General features: G+C 40.7%; 1 protein-coding gene across 1 annotated transcript in view; it reads left to right on the top strand.

Annotated features, from left to right (window-relative positions):
• The first annotated feature begins 38 nt into the window (after positions 1-38).
• Positions 39-14205, top strand: part of LOC110978198 (CCAAT/enhancer-binding protein zeta-like) — a 24260-nt gene continuing 10093 nt past the window's right edge. The window contains exons 1-16 of the mRNA XM_022232989.2: positions 39-180; positions 3035-3177; positions 3901-4282; positions 6264-6372; positions 6756-7012; positions 7670-7795; positions 8109-8198; positions 8704-8788; positions 9850-9934; positions 10373-10469; positions 10812-10896; positions 11580-11694; positions 12278-12419; positions 12756-12884; positions 13349-13487; positions 14102-14184. Of these exons, the coding sequence (XP_022088681.2) occupies positions 46-180; positions 3035-3177; positions 3901-4282; positions 6264-6372; positions 6756-7012; positions 7670-7795; positions 8109-8198; positions 8704-8788; positions 9850-9934; positions 10373-10469; positions 10812-10896; positions 11580-11694; positions 12278-12419; positions 12756-12884; positions 13349-13487; positions 14102-14184 (2202 nt within the window). The 5' untranslated portion in view covers positions 39-45. The remainder of the gene's footprint in view (positions 181-3034; positions 3178-3900; positions 4283-6263; positions 6373-6755; positions 7013-7669; positions 7796-8108; positions 8199-8703; positions 8789-9849; positions 9935-10372; positions 10470-10811; positions 10897-11579; positions 11695-12277; positions 12420-12755; positions 12885-13348; positions 13488-14101; positions 14185-14205) is intronic.

Raw genomic sequence — 14205 nt, 5'->3', positions numbered from 1 at the left:
CTTTATTCGCAAGTGATCTCGTTGAACGTTGGGGGCGCTATCAACATGGAACCCACCATGCACGAAAAACGTGCTCTTCTTAAAACGAAGAAGAAATCAGTCAAATTTAATATTAAAAAGACACCAAAGCAGTTGAGTAAACTTACCTTGCACGACATCGAACCCATTGGTGGAACTGAGGTAGGCCTAAGATCAGTTCATCTTAACATGCTCCAGTTTGGTCATCACCTTGCAACGCCCTTACTAACATAACAAACATGACTAACGACACGTTACACAACCAGTGTCAGTGATATCAGCGAATGTCGGTCACTTCCGCACCTACCAACTTGGCACCTCGTCAACTTGGCACCTCGTCATCTTGGCACCTCGTCAACTCGACACCCAGTCAGCACCTAGCCAACTCAGCACCTCAAATTTTGCCTCCAGTCTGCGTTGTCCAACTCGGCACCTGACCGACTCGACACTCGAATCGAACCAATTGGTTCTAATTCCGTACATGTGCTTAGTTAATTTTGCTTGATTTGGAGATTGGGTAATCCGCATGGATTATGGTAACCCAATTCAACAGAGAAATTCATAAAGAAACAAGTTTCTTTTGTAAAAGGGAAGATTGAAGGAAACCCATTTTTTAAATTAAAGTCCGATTTTAATTTTAAAAAGAGAAAAATAATCCTTGCTTTATCTTGGCAATTCTGTGAAAGCTCGTTATCGAAGTTGCCCCTGTGTCCCCGGTCCTGGCAGACCTGACCTAACCCACAAGCCGAGCGGCTACTAGTACTAGCATAGGCCCGACTAAAATACATGTACTCCTATTAGTCTGTGACTACACAGCCCAGCCCACTGTGCATACAACGCCAGCGACTGGCCACAGCTTATGGGCAGGCAGGGTGATCCATGCCGGCTGGGCTCTGCCAGTTATATTAACCGGGAGAGCTAAGACAATGGTGGACTAGGCACCCACTCGAAAAAAAAAAAGAGACTTATTTGAGAAAACAGCTATTTTAGAAACTTTTCTTGAACTTTTCTTGTCAAAAGACTGGGAGGTGTAGATCCCATTAATATAAAAATAAAATCTCCAAACAGTGGGTTGGTTGGTTGGTTAGTACGATGTTCCTGTACCTCTTTCTCTTAGTCTTACTCTATCTCGTATCGCGTACATTCCGTCCGTGAACATGTAGGTGCCAAGTTTGAGAGGTGTCGTGTTGGCAAGGTACATGTACCGAGTTGGTTTTTGTACAGGTGCCAAGTTGGTGGGTGCCGAGCTGGCAAGGTGCCGAGTTGGTGGGTGCCGAAGTGACCAGTTGCCATATCATCAGTCCCAACTATAGTTTGGACCGTCCAAACTATAGTTGGGCCGGCCAGCTCAATTACAGAATACCCATCCCACACGATCAACCTCATAGCCAGGTACAGGTCAAAGTGCCACACTCTTCTCGAGGGATTTTCACCTTGTACCCACGTAACCAGTCATTCCAGGGGTCGTTTTTTTAAAGTGGCAGGTATTCTGCAATTATTCCGGCCGGCCCATCTGCAGCACAGAGGTCCAGTTCAACGTACATGTGTCCAACATGTGCCAAAGTCATATTTATTGTTTGTTACAGTGTCATATCATTGACATGATAGATGAAATGCCATATTTTAGATAAATTGTGTCAAGTATAAGATGCATAAACTTGGATAAGGTTGAGAAAATTTCCATAGAAATTGGTCAGCAATAGTTGGGCCAGCCCAACTGCAGCACTACAGTTGGGATTGTTCCAACTATAGTTGGGACAGACGTTATAGTTGGGATGTAACAACCTGATCACTTTTCTTTTGAAATTGCTCATTTGCTGCAACATTGACACCGGCATGACTGGTGTGAAAATTAGGCCTTCTTATTCCTCGTTTGACATTCGATATTCAATGTGGAACAAGTAAGGTTGATTAAGTAGCCATTTGACATTCAAGATGCACATCGCTAAAAGAGATGGAGTGTAAAAGTGACACAAAAACATTAAGGCTGTGCCGAATATCTGAATAACCAAATATTTGATCGATTATTGAATATTCGATTGATTATCGAATATTCGAATATTATTTTTTGAATTGAAATATTTGAATGAAAAGGAGGAAGAGGTTTCTTTTGTTTTAAATGAGAAAAATTGGAGGCGTGTTCTAAGCATACATGTATTCAAATGAAAAGCGACAGAAACCTTATAATGATTCAAAAGGTAGGCCCTACATTATTCCTTAAAAAACTTAAAAGGAATATACTTTCAACAGGAAAAGAAGTATTATTTTTCTCTTAAATCTTGCCAAATCGTGCCTGGAGATTCTTCCAGACGTGAAAAGCTATTATAGTAATTATAATGTACAACTGTGTGCATTATTGCAACTGATTTTGTACATGGTTTGTTCCTCAACAATGTGCCAGTCGGGAGAACTGAATATTCGGATATTGGATCGAATTCAAGGTATTGCAAATACTTGGGGTTCATTTTCCATCCTTACAACAGTGCTGCACATGACGTTGTTTTCCTTGCACAGGAAATTCGGTGAGCTTCACGTTGACAGAAGTCAATTTTTTTTAACGTTAAAAAAGACACTGTCCGGGGTACAGTAGTGTCAATATCATTTTATTCTTCACATTCTCTCCCCCCTCTCTGAAATAACATTATTTGGACATGTCAGGGTTGTCAGGTTCATAATACATGTACAACTGCTGTAAAATATCCCCCAAAGTCAAATTTAGCAGTATAAATATTGAGGTTGGCCAAGGCCTACACGTTTTCAGATGAGTCCCACGTGCATGGAGTGTCAAGCGGCATGTACAGTGTATGGAATTCTTACTGAACTTTGGCAGTTGGTTTGTGTAACCATTGACTGTGTTTTGAATCTTCTGGGAAATTATCCTCCATGACTGAAAAACGGTATTACATTGTGCCTTTCACTTTCTTGTCATCGAATGGAACTTGTAGGTGTGCGTGTGCTATTTCTCCTACTCATGGCGTATGACAGCCCCCATTTTATCCCTCCAAAACTGTTGCAGGAAGACTTAAGGTTGATTGGAGACATTTCAGACTCTGGCGAGGAGGAAGTTGCTCATCAAGGGGAGGAGAAAGAAGCTGACGTCGATCCCCAAGAGCTGAGGGACTATATCCAAAATCTGGGCTTCAAAAATGTGTCAGCAGAGTAAGTTGATTCTGATAGCAGCAAGGTATAACAGTTGAACAGATCTGTGGGATCTTGTACTGGGCAAGTTGGAAGGTCGGTATAGGCAGCCAGCATGCACATTTACCCACACATACGTACACCCATGTACACGCAAGTGCCAAGTCTGAGTCAGTGGGAGCTATTTTGTACATGTACACGTAGTCCCGTTTGAACAGTGTCACTGTTGGATCTTGTAGTGGCTGGTAGACTGAAACATAGGCTTTATTCACATGATGCATTGCCAATTTGGGCCATATCGAATGCTCAGAAGTGGACAGAGCCTGACTGTTTTGAAAAGTTTTCATTTGGACAATAGAGGAGAGATCCATAGTTTTAGAGCTAACCATCAGAGCGCAAGAAGGGTAATCTGTCCATTTGTCCCATGTTCATCTTCCTTCCCACACAAGAGGAGTTTGTTGAACAATTTCACAGGAATCGCCTTGCTTTTGATTCTACACGAGGGGTAGTCCATGTGATTGTGCAGTTAAATTGCTTGTCATTTGCACAACTGTCATGTGCTGCTACAATTTGACATAGTATCTTAACAAACAAGCACTTCAAACTTACTTAACCCCCCCTACAAGGAGTCTATGTACATTGAACCTTGGAAGAGCACATTCCAGGTAAGAAACTACTTGTACTAGTCATTACGTTGTATTGCCACAGTTATTCAGCTGTGGGCTTCTGTTTTCGTCAAAGCAGCAAATCATTTGCCGTGGAAGATGTTGACGGTAAAGAGAAGCCAGCCAAGATGCAGAACAAGGCACAGAAGAAGCAGAGATTAAAATTGGATCCCGACGTGCCCGTCAAAGATGCTTCCCAGGACGAGACGAAACCAGCAAAAGCTCAAGGCAGCAAGAAAGCTAGGAAAGGAGCGAGCGGTTCGCCCGACGGCAAAGCTCCGGGGAAGAAACTGCAAGATGTGACAGCAGTGCAGCATGCAGAAGTCTCATCGAGCACGTCGTCAGGGAGCCACATCCATCTGGGTCCCAAGAAGGAGGTCTCCGCACAGAAGCTCCTAGAGGATTACACACCCCGGAAGCAACTGCTGTTTGAGGCGGAAGGGCTGTGTTATTATCGAGAGGTATGATACATGTACAGGGCATGAACTTTATGTCTCAAGGGGATGTTGTCTGCTCGCCTCAACAGAAACAGCAGTTGCCTTTTAATAGGACAACTTTGTTCCTTAGTGTAATTCGACGACCAGAATTAGAAGCCATCATTGGATGGCACAACGCTTCTGGACAATAAGATGCTGTTGCTGTGACTTGCCAAATGTATGTGTACTTGAGTGTGGTGCCACTGCAGTTAAGGCAGATCAGTCTATTCAAGGCTTTAACAAAAACCAAATACATACAAGTTCCACGGAGTGGCACGGAGTGGCACCACGTGACAGAATTTTTGTTGAAAAGAATACTTGGTTTTAAAATGATTATGGGACTAAAAACCCTTTGAAATGATTCTTTCTGGCAAGCTGTCATTTAGAAGAAAACAATGATAGAAGGCCATTTCCAGTGATGCGTCTGAACCATGCAGTTTTTGAAAATTCATGTGCACGCAAGGGTTGGCCCAACATACTTGCATGCGGTTATATTATAATTCATTGGTTCAGTTTGTGACATTGCGTAGCTGCATTCCACTGAACATGGGAACGTGTCCCAGGAGCTAAATTCAGGCACAATGCAAGACATGACTCAGCAACTTTTTATCTGAAATCAAAATCCTAAAATAAAGTTTTTCTGAGAATATGCCGTATTCACTGGGCTGAAACTTCATCAGGTTTGTTCTTCACCCTTAAAAATGCATAAGTGACAAATGATGGACTACCTTTAAAGAAGGCTGCAACCCAACTGCTGTGGTATGACCGGAAAAAATACAGGTCTATGGAAAATACTGGAGGCTGCCAGTTAGCAGTTTGCATGAGAGTGTGTTACTTGCAGCTGCAGCCACGTAATGTGGATACAGCCAGATTTTTATATTGTTGGCTTGAGCAGAAGCACCCCCTCATTCAATGAAAAGAGCAGCGTTGGTAGGAAGTGTTCAACAGCTGTACCCCAATGTGTTGTCTAGAGCTGCTGTAGACCTAGGTCTTTGCTCCATTGGAAATATTTGGAGACACGCTGATGGTAGACATACATAGCCGTAGCTCTGGAAGCCTGTTCCAGTCATCGCCTATGAAATATCCTTTCTTGAAGGCTGCTTTCTGCTGCATGATTGCCCATAAACAGAGGCACATGAATGGAATCAGGACCAGTCTAGTGCATTCTCCAGCTGGTATAACGAGCATATAGTACTTGTACGTTTGTGAACCAGTGAAGTGTAGTTTGCACCAAAGGAGCCACTTTTGCAATGAAAATTGTGCCTTCTGTTGGTCCTTCTTAGGGCAAACTTGGAGTGCTGTCACTGACCCACGTACCCTGACGTACATGTACATGTACATACATTGTATATCTACCATTGGTGTAGGCAAAGACTGTGGCACCACACATAGTTTTGACATGTAGTATGAAGTTTTACACCTATGAAAAGTATGGAAAAATACAGAGCCAGCATCCATTGCTGGATCGACACAATAAGGGCAACTGTATATGGCACTTGTAGTCGCTAGTACGCCATTTGATTAAGACCTGAGGGTAATTTATGGTAAAACCAGTCCCTGCCCCACTGTCATTTACAACGTACACATGTACTTGTATGATGCACACGTACATCATATGATTTATACCATACACTTGCCTACAGTAATGGTGGGGGAACCGTGTAGTCATTTGGTACATATACTGTGGCATCTTATGATCAAGCTCAACAGCATACATTTACTGTGCATGGAGTGAAAACTTCACAGAGAGAGCAGCGATGAACATACTGATTCTGACTTGCTCGTTTTGTATTGATGTATGTCAATATCTGAGTATGCAGGATGTTTTTAGAATAGGTTTACATATCTTGGGGAAATCATTTGGCAACTTTACTTTTTGCCTCCAAGAGTATACCTGAATTGACATTGACACACATGTAACTTTGGCAGTTTGCATTTATCCTTTGGGTGTTTATTTTTGATTCAGTTCCAGTCAGATCCTAAGAAGTTTGAAATGTCTGATGGTGGCACTGTTGCTGCATTTAAGGGGCTCGCTGGCAGATTGTATGCCAATGAAATCCAGCTTTATATATCAAGTGAGTACATGTAGGTTGTTTTCAACAATTGATTCAGTTTGACTAATATTCGACCATCCATTCGATTGAATATATTCAAGTATTTTGTTATACCAAGAGGAGAAACGAAATATGCATGATTCTACAATGTATGGTGGTCTACTGATCAATGGTTGAGATTCAGGAGAGGGGTCTGCCCCCTAGTTTACAGTGGAGGCTGGGAGTCCAACTGATGTTTAGTCCTAATTGAACAAAAAGGTATTAAGAAAGAAAAACAGAAACTGTGCCGATGCGCAGGTCTACAGTAACACTTGTGCTGTCTAGAGACATCTTTTTTTGTGGCCTAATGACTCTAATTTTGACATTATTTTGCTGCTGTTTGCTTTCATTTTTCAACCCGTAAGGGAAGAAAAGCGATGCCAGTACCAAGGCACAGTGGATGCAGACCGTCGTCTCCTCTGGCGTGCTGACTGACAAAGTTGCGGCCTTGACCCTCCAGGTGCAGACGGCCCCTGTTCACACCCCGGTGGCCCTGGATAGCCTCCTGACTATGGTGAAGAAGAAAGGCAGGCGGGAGGCGCTGGTTGCCATGGACGCCCTCAAGCAGCTCTTCCTCCAAGAGCTGTTGCCGGAGAGACGGAAACTCCGACTCTTCTCCCAGGTAGAGTGAACATTTGACTCAGGCATTACTCAAGGCTTGGGAGGAAACACTTGTCTTTCAACTTGTCTTAGATAGGTGCTACACATTAACAGGAGAAATCAAATAAAATCTCACTTTGATATTTCAAAAGTTTCATAGTAACATTTTCCTTCAAGACAGAGCATAGCTTTCAAACAAATTTGTTACTTGTACATAGGAGTATACAGAATTGTCATTTGGTTGCTTTGCCCATGCAGAAAATTTTGGAATGTTTATTTTGGCATGTTTGGAAATTAATTTCTGCTGTGGTGGATAAGATGTGGAAAAACAGAGTTTGCCCACAGCTGAAATATTGAAAAGTCTGTAGAAATAAAGTGAATTTCCTACAAAGGTTGGCATTTTTTAAACTTATGTTACCAATATCTTGAAATGGGTTTGCATTTACAGACTCTTTAAGCAAAATGCTTGCCAAAAAGTTTGTTCATCCCTTTTTCAGTTCACAATTACTATTAACTATTATATGCAACAAAACCTGATGGTGAATCATGTGTTCAAAGTGTTCCATTATGCTTAAGACAAATTCCAGATTATCCAATTCGCACACTTCTCCAGTCAAGTACATTTTTAAATACGTGTATAAACCCACTGACTGAACCTTTGCGAATGTTTTTGTTTCAGCATCCATTTACACTACTGAATGACTTAAGCAAAGGAAAGCGTGAAGAGCGAAATAAAAGACTGCTTTTATGGTATTATGAAGATCAACTTAAGCAGAAGTACCTGGAGTTTGTCACAACACTTCAGGTGATTATGCCTGTTGTTTTTGTGTTATTGTCATTTAAGTGCAGTGATTTACAGTTTTTCATCTGACTGCTAGTTGACTAATGATTCTTGGAAGATACACAGCATTCCCTAATATGTCACAGAATCTGCAATCTGAAAAACGTATTCACGGTATAGTTCTCAAAATTATGTTTCACATTTGAGGTTATTGCTCATTAATTTCAAAAATCCACAGTGGCAAGAAAGCTTTTTGTTAACTCAATTCAGAAATGCAAGGGTTTTGTTTAATGTTTGCAATTTTGTTTAATGTTTGTGTTTCCATTACCGTTTTCAGAAACTCTCGCATGACACCATACCGGCCGTGAAGCAGAAAGCTATGAGTACAAGCCATGAGTTACTGAGTCACAAACCAGAGCAAGAGAAGGTGAAGAGTCTCCTGTGAATTGAGATTGAGTTTACAAACCCATGAAGTTCCTAGAAGCTTTACTATCTTTTCTGACAAAAGACCTTACCTAGTCTCAACACAAATATCGAATGACTTGAACGAATCTTTCTTACCGGTGGAGATTTTTAACTCTGCACAACAACAGCTACCAAATGGGCTTATCTTGAACATACACGTTGAAAAAATTCCCAAATCCATTTTTCTTTACACTTGTAGACTGTACAGGCATTTGTACCCATTACCCGTTGAATATCATTGTGTTGTTTTTATTTTCACTGATAAAATTTACACGTATGTTCATTGTGTATATGCAGAAAATTACTAGAATGTACAATACACTTTGAAATTGCAAAAGGTTACCGTTGCTGGAAGTTCACACGGATACCGTGCAGATTACACCATAACTTAACTTTAAACAGAAGTGTAAAATTCTGCCGTGTTCTGGCAACAATGTAGACTGTGCTTGTCTTTCTCACTTGTCAAGGCGCTGTTGACGTTGCTGGTCAACAAGATTGGAGATCCAGACTACAAGATTGCTGCCCGAGCTGTTCACCTCTTGCAAAAGCTAGGTGAGTGACAGGTTAGCCTTGCGTGCTGCTGTTTATTTGGACAGTAGCAGTGACAGGATACGGCACTCTACATGAACTCACTGAAAGCGGCTTGTTAGCGTGCACGGACACCATGAACACAGGCCTTATGGATGGAAACTATATCACTTAGAGTGTTGATAGATTATTCACTCTTTGTAGGAACAAGAAATGGTGTGCTTTTGCATGGGATCATTCCTTGCCAATCCGAACACCCTCCCATGTGACTTAACTTAGCCTGAAAAATTCTAAAAATACCTTCACATACCCAATGGAGCAAAATGAAGTTTCAGTGTGGTATTTGTAACAGTTTTCTTGTTATCGCCTTTGAAAGTCTGGGTGCAGTGCCACATTTTGGCAATCCCATGAATTGCTCATCTGTAGTATCATTGAAGGCCTAAATACTCTTTTCCAATACAGCTGGAATTCTGAAAATTGGTGTAGAGGCAGATTATTGCCCATGATTTGAGACAGCAAGATAACAACTGATTACCTCGTTAAATCCGGAAATTATGGACTCTGAAATCTTGCTTTTAAATGCCTGTCAATTGGCTTTTTCAAATTTTGAGAACCTTCATTTTGGCACCTGTGACTGAGACGGATTTCTAAGGCCTATGCATCAAACTATTTACATGATGATCAACCATCAATGGAGACATGTTGGAGCTGAACATAGCACCAAGACCAAATTCACCGACCTCACCCCCCTTTCAGGCCACTGATTGATCCTGATGACGGCAAGAGAACTCCTACAGATTTCAAGCTGAAACATTAATTTTCGCTGTTAAAATAATTTCTGTTTGCACGAGCCCGAGCCCAGTTGAAAAATATCCTACGGCCTGCCTCTTCTTTGCAGGCTCAACCCCAAACTTTGTGACAGCCCCCCTCTGATTGCATCTAGGAGTCTTAAATTCAAATTTTCGCAGTTGGAACCCACAGTATCAATTTCGCTTTGACAAAAGGGCCACTCCTATCCTCGCAGCCACCAAAGTTAATGAATTTATGAAAATGAAATACTGTTTTCCTTTTTTTTTGGACGACAGTTGAGGTGCACATCAACATGAAAGGTGTTGTAGTCAGTGAAGTAGAGTCACTGCTTTACAGAGCCAATGTCAGCTCCAAAGCACAGTAAGCGAGACACTTGAATTACATCTCTTCTCAGCGTAGGTGCAAATATGCAATGTCACCTTGGTTCACCTCAACGCTCCCCCGTTCTAATTTTACCATGCTCATAATCACCTATGATAAATGTAGTACAATGTTTTTGCTGCTTTAAATTGTCTTGCCGCAATCTATGTTCTCTGAAGACTTCTGCAGATTTCAATGTTTTCACTTCTCTCTTGTTTCGTCTGGATGGAGAACATTCACCAGAATTTTTCCGTATTAGTCTCTGTGAGGATTCTGTTATTAAAACATGGAGTTATTTATGGATCTAAAAGGAGATGTATTTGTGGATTTACCCATAGTTATAGGTTTACGTGGTTAAATAAATGATATTTCAAGCAAAACTGTAATTATGACTCCTCATGCTTGTTATGCCGTACTTGTACCCTTTGTTCTTCCCAGATACTACGCCATCTGTTTCCTGAACCAGCTGATCTTGAGCCACGATGAGCCAGACCTTGCTACTAAACTGATTGTAGTTTACTTCTCATTTTTCAAGGTTTGTAGACATTGGCAGATTCTTTCCACCGAAACTACTAAGCAGGGTTTCGGTGGAGGCAGGTTGATTATCCAAGTGTGCACACATGCAATGTAAATTTGGTGAGTACGTACAGTTGCTGCTCTTTTCTGTTGTCAGCGAAACAGCACAGATAAAATAACGTGATTGACAACTTCTTTTCCCAGGAATAATTTTTACAGATTTTTAAAATTTCTTTGAAAAAGAAAGTGTTCATAAAAACTGCCATCACAGTATATCAAGTTCACTTAGGAAGTCTTATCCTATTGTATGTTTATGCATAGGTCCATGCTTTTGCCAGCATGTTTGTATATTTTCTTTCAGGCTTGCATGAGGAAACAGGATGCAGAGCAGAAGATGCTGGGAGCTGTGCTGACGGGAGTAAACAGGGCATATCCGTTCTCAAATGGTTAGTATTTGAAGGAAAATCGCACAAATAGTTTCAAAGGCTTTAGTCTGGTTTCTTAATCGGATGATGTACATTCATGCACATCTCTCACTGAATCATACAGTGTGTGAACGTCAGGTAGCCACCATTCCAAAAAGTACAACATGGTTAGGGGAATCCTTTCTTCTACATGTAAGTGTATGATTAGGTGATTAAAAAAATAATCATAGGAGATATGTAAACATGTCTCCGGGCGCTACCTCAGCTATGCATCAAAAATCCACGATGAGCCAAATCCATGATGGACTATAGTTATAGAATGCTTTAAGCATTACAACACAATGCCAGATGTTGAGAGTGCAGTCTAAAGTTTTCCTGACTTTTTTTTCAAAAGAAGACCTTTCTTTAAGTTTGCTTTGTGCAGTTGTTGGCTTTCATGCAGTAGAGTGGATTGTTTGTAGCCAAGTAAAAATTGCCAAATCTAGAGGTGAGGTTAAGTTTACTGTGTGACAAATGCCAGCATTTGAAGAGACCATCATTTGTGTTTTATTAGGATAATATGTTTCTTTTTGTCTTTCTATTAAAAAGGCAACGTACAATAAGTTACCGGGTCAGTTTCAACCTTGTCATGTTGGGCTTCAGGTCTTTGATTGTGTTTCATTAACTGTTGAATAATGACGTCGGAATTTTGTTTTTCTTAATAGTTGGAGATGAGAGAGTAGGTGAACAGACGGATTCCCTGTTTAAAGTGGTCCACATTGCACCCTTCAACACTGGCATCCAGGCATTGCTGCTGCTGAAGCAGGTTCTGGATTCCAAGTTAGTATAACTTCTTGCAAATTCACCTGAAATAGACGTGTCCATGAGCAATGAAAGGACCGTGTCACTTAAGAAGATTCTGTCAGTGTTCAGCTAAAATTTCTGTTGATGTTGAAATATGATACCCATGTTTTATCTTCAAGTTACAGGCATGCAACTTTTCCTGAGATCACTTATTCTCGCAATTTCATTTTTTACTTCTCATGTATGACATTTTAAAAAACTGTGTACAAATCTTGTACAGTTTGGAATTTCCTTGGATTTCTTAATTCATTGCTGTTTCCAAAATAAGAGAATAGATCCTAAGCATAACAGTTGTGACCATCATGTCTCACTATTTCTGTTACATGTATGTCAGTAACTTCAGATGAAATCTTTTAAAGAGCAAAGAATGAAGTAAAAGGTTTTCGGACATGAACACGCACACCCTACAGCCTCTGAGTTTGTATTTGATTAGCATCTTTAAATCTCACGACGTACAGTTTTCACTTTTGGAAGCAGTTACAACAAGGTGTCCTACTAGCTGCTGCTGTCTGTTGCCCTTCCTTACAGTTTTTATTTACCGGCCTTTTCTGCTTTTCAGGCAAACCATTTCTGACCGCTTCTACTCGGCTCTGTACAGTAAGCTGCTAGATCGGAGCGTTGAGAGCTCACCCAGGCAAGCTATGTTTCTGAATCTTCTCTACCAGTCGCTCCGAGCAGATGCCATCATTGGCAGAATCAAAGTAAGGCATTTGTCCGTCAATCCTTTATAGGAGTTCAGCACGTTCCGTTCAACCTGCTTGCTTGTGCCGGCATTAAAGTAGTATATGGCATTCCATATTGGACCATCACAGATTTCAAGTGTCATAAACACTGCCAAGTTTACTCTTCTTTTTAAAACCTGTTCTACGTACTAAACCCCCTTCCTGGCTAAAATCCTTCCTAATATTTAGCAGGTGCACCATCCAAGCTGTTGGTGTTTATTATGATCAAAGATAGAATTACTTCCTGTCAAAGTTTTGCCACAGGTCAAAACACCTTTCTGAACTTGTAACTGCAGTTCTGGGGTTTCCCCGCAGGCATTTGTGAAGAGGCTTCTGCAGATATGCTCCACCCAGCAGCCACCATTTGTCTGCGGGGCCCTGTTCCTAGTGTCTGAGATCATGGACTCCAAACCAGCGCTTCGTGTCGCAGCCATGGATGCCGTGGTAAGTCAGTCTCTGTCTTTTCAGTGGCCGAACCATTTTTCGCAGTGTACTGGGTCAAATGTTTATAGCAAAAAACAATCGATATAAAATACGCTGCAGATGTGTACTGAGCTGTCTTAGAAAACTTGGAAGAGTATCTAGCAATTGAAGAAGAAAATAAACTCTCCACTGACTACACATTGCATGTATTGAAGGCTAGTTGGGTTCATCAGATGTGAAAAAGTGGAATAAAATTTGTGACATTAACAAAGTGGACTGAAAAAATGTGTTTTATCAGATGGTCATTTCTGAAAGCTCATGTTGATTACATATGTTTGAATTGATAACTGCTGATTAAGTCCAACTTGACAAGACACTACTTGTGTACAGTTTGTTCATTTGCATAGTGAATCACAGCTCCCCTTAGGGATTTCATTTTAAAGACTGTTTTGTTGAGATCCCTGACTCTGAATATTCTTGAGCAGGATTCTGACGACGAGGAACACTTTGTGGACATTGACGATGAAGAAGACATGGCAAGAGACAATAAGGCAAAGAGGGATGTTGAAAAAGACACTTTGGAGCCGGCGTCGTCTTGGGTGCATCACAAGATTAAAAATCCTGGTATTATTGAAACAATTGTCTCATTCTTGAAGAGTTGCTTATTTTGTTCTCAACTTTGACCTCTGAGGTGTATTTGAAAGGTGTAACTTCTTGTGCCTGAAGTAATCTCTCATGTTTATTCATCTAGCCAAAGTTTGCTGTTCAGATGTTCCTGTCGTAATACCTTGCTGTGGCATTCTACACACACTTTTACATCAACTGTTTGTTACAGTATGCCAAGCTAGAGCAACCTTTGACCCCAATTTCCATGTTTTCAGTGATACAAGCATTTTTACTTTCCATACACATGCTCTAATAGGATAAGTGTATGCTGTAATTTTTGCATTATCAGTATTGAAACTATTAGTAGTTATTTCACATTTTTTTAGCCATTTTTTAAAATAACTTCATAGTTTGATGGTATATTTTACACTTCTGTCAGCCTGTCTGAAATGCCATAATTAGAAACCGCTTAATGTAACCACTTACAAATCATGGTTGACATGAAGATACACAATCAAAACATTCTATTTCCTATACACCTGTATTTTTAGCCTCGTAATGAAAGTACTCAGATTCCTGTTTTCATGATTTTTTCCTCCAATTTTGTTTATTACATTCATGTAAAAATTCAGACAAGAAGACAAAGTATGACCCAATCAACAGAAATCCACAGTTCTGCGGAGCTGAAGGGAGTGTCTTCTGGGAACTAACCAAAGTGAGTTCATTCTAGTGTTTT

This window comes from Acanthaster planci, linkage group LG01 (genome assembly GCF_054643075.1).
Source record: "Acanthaster planci isolate LZ-2023a linkage group LG01, COTS_SCS, whole genome shotgun sequence".
NCBI classification, from domain to species: domain Eukaryota; kingdom Metazoa; phylum Echinodermata; class Asteroidea; order Valvatida; family Acanthasteridae; genus Acanthaster; species Acanthaster planci.
This window is presented reverse-complemented; position numbering and strand designations above follow the sequence as displayed.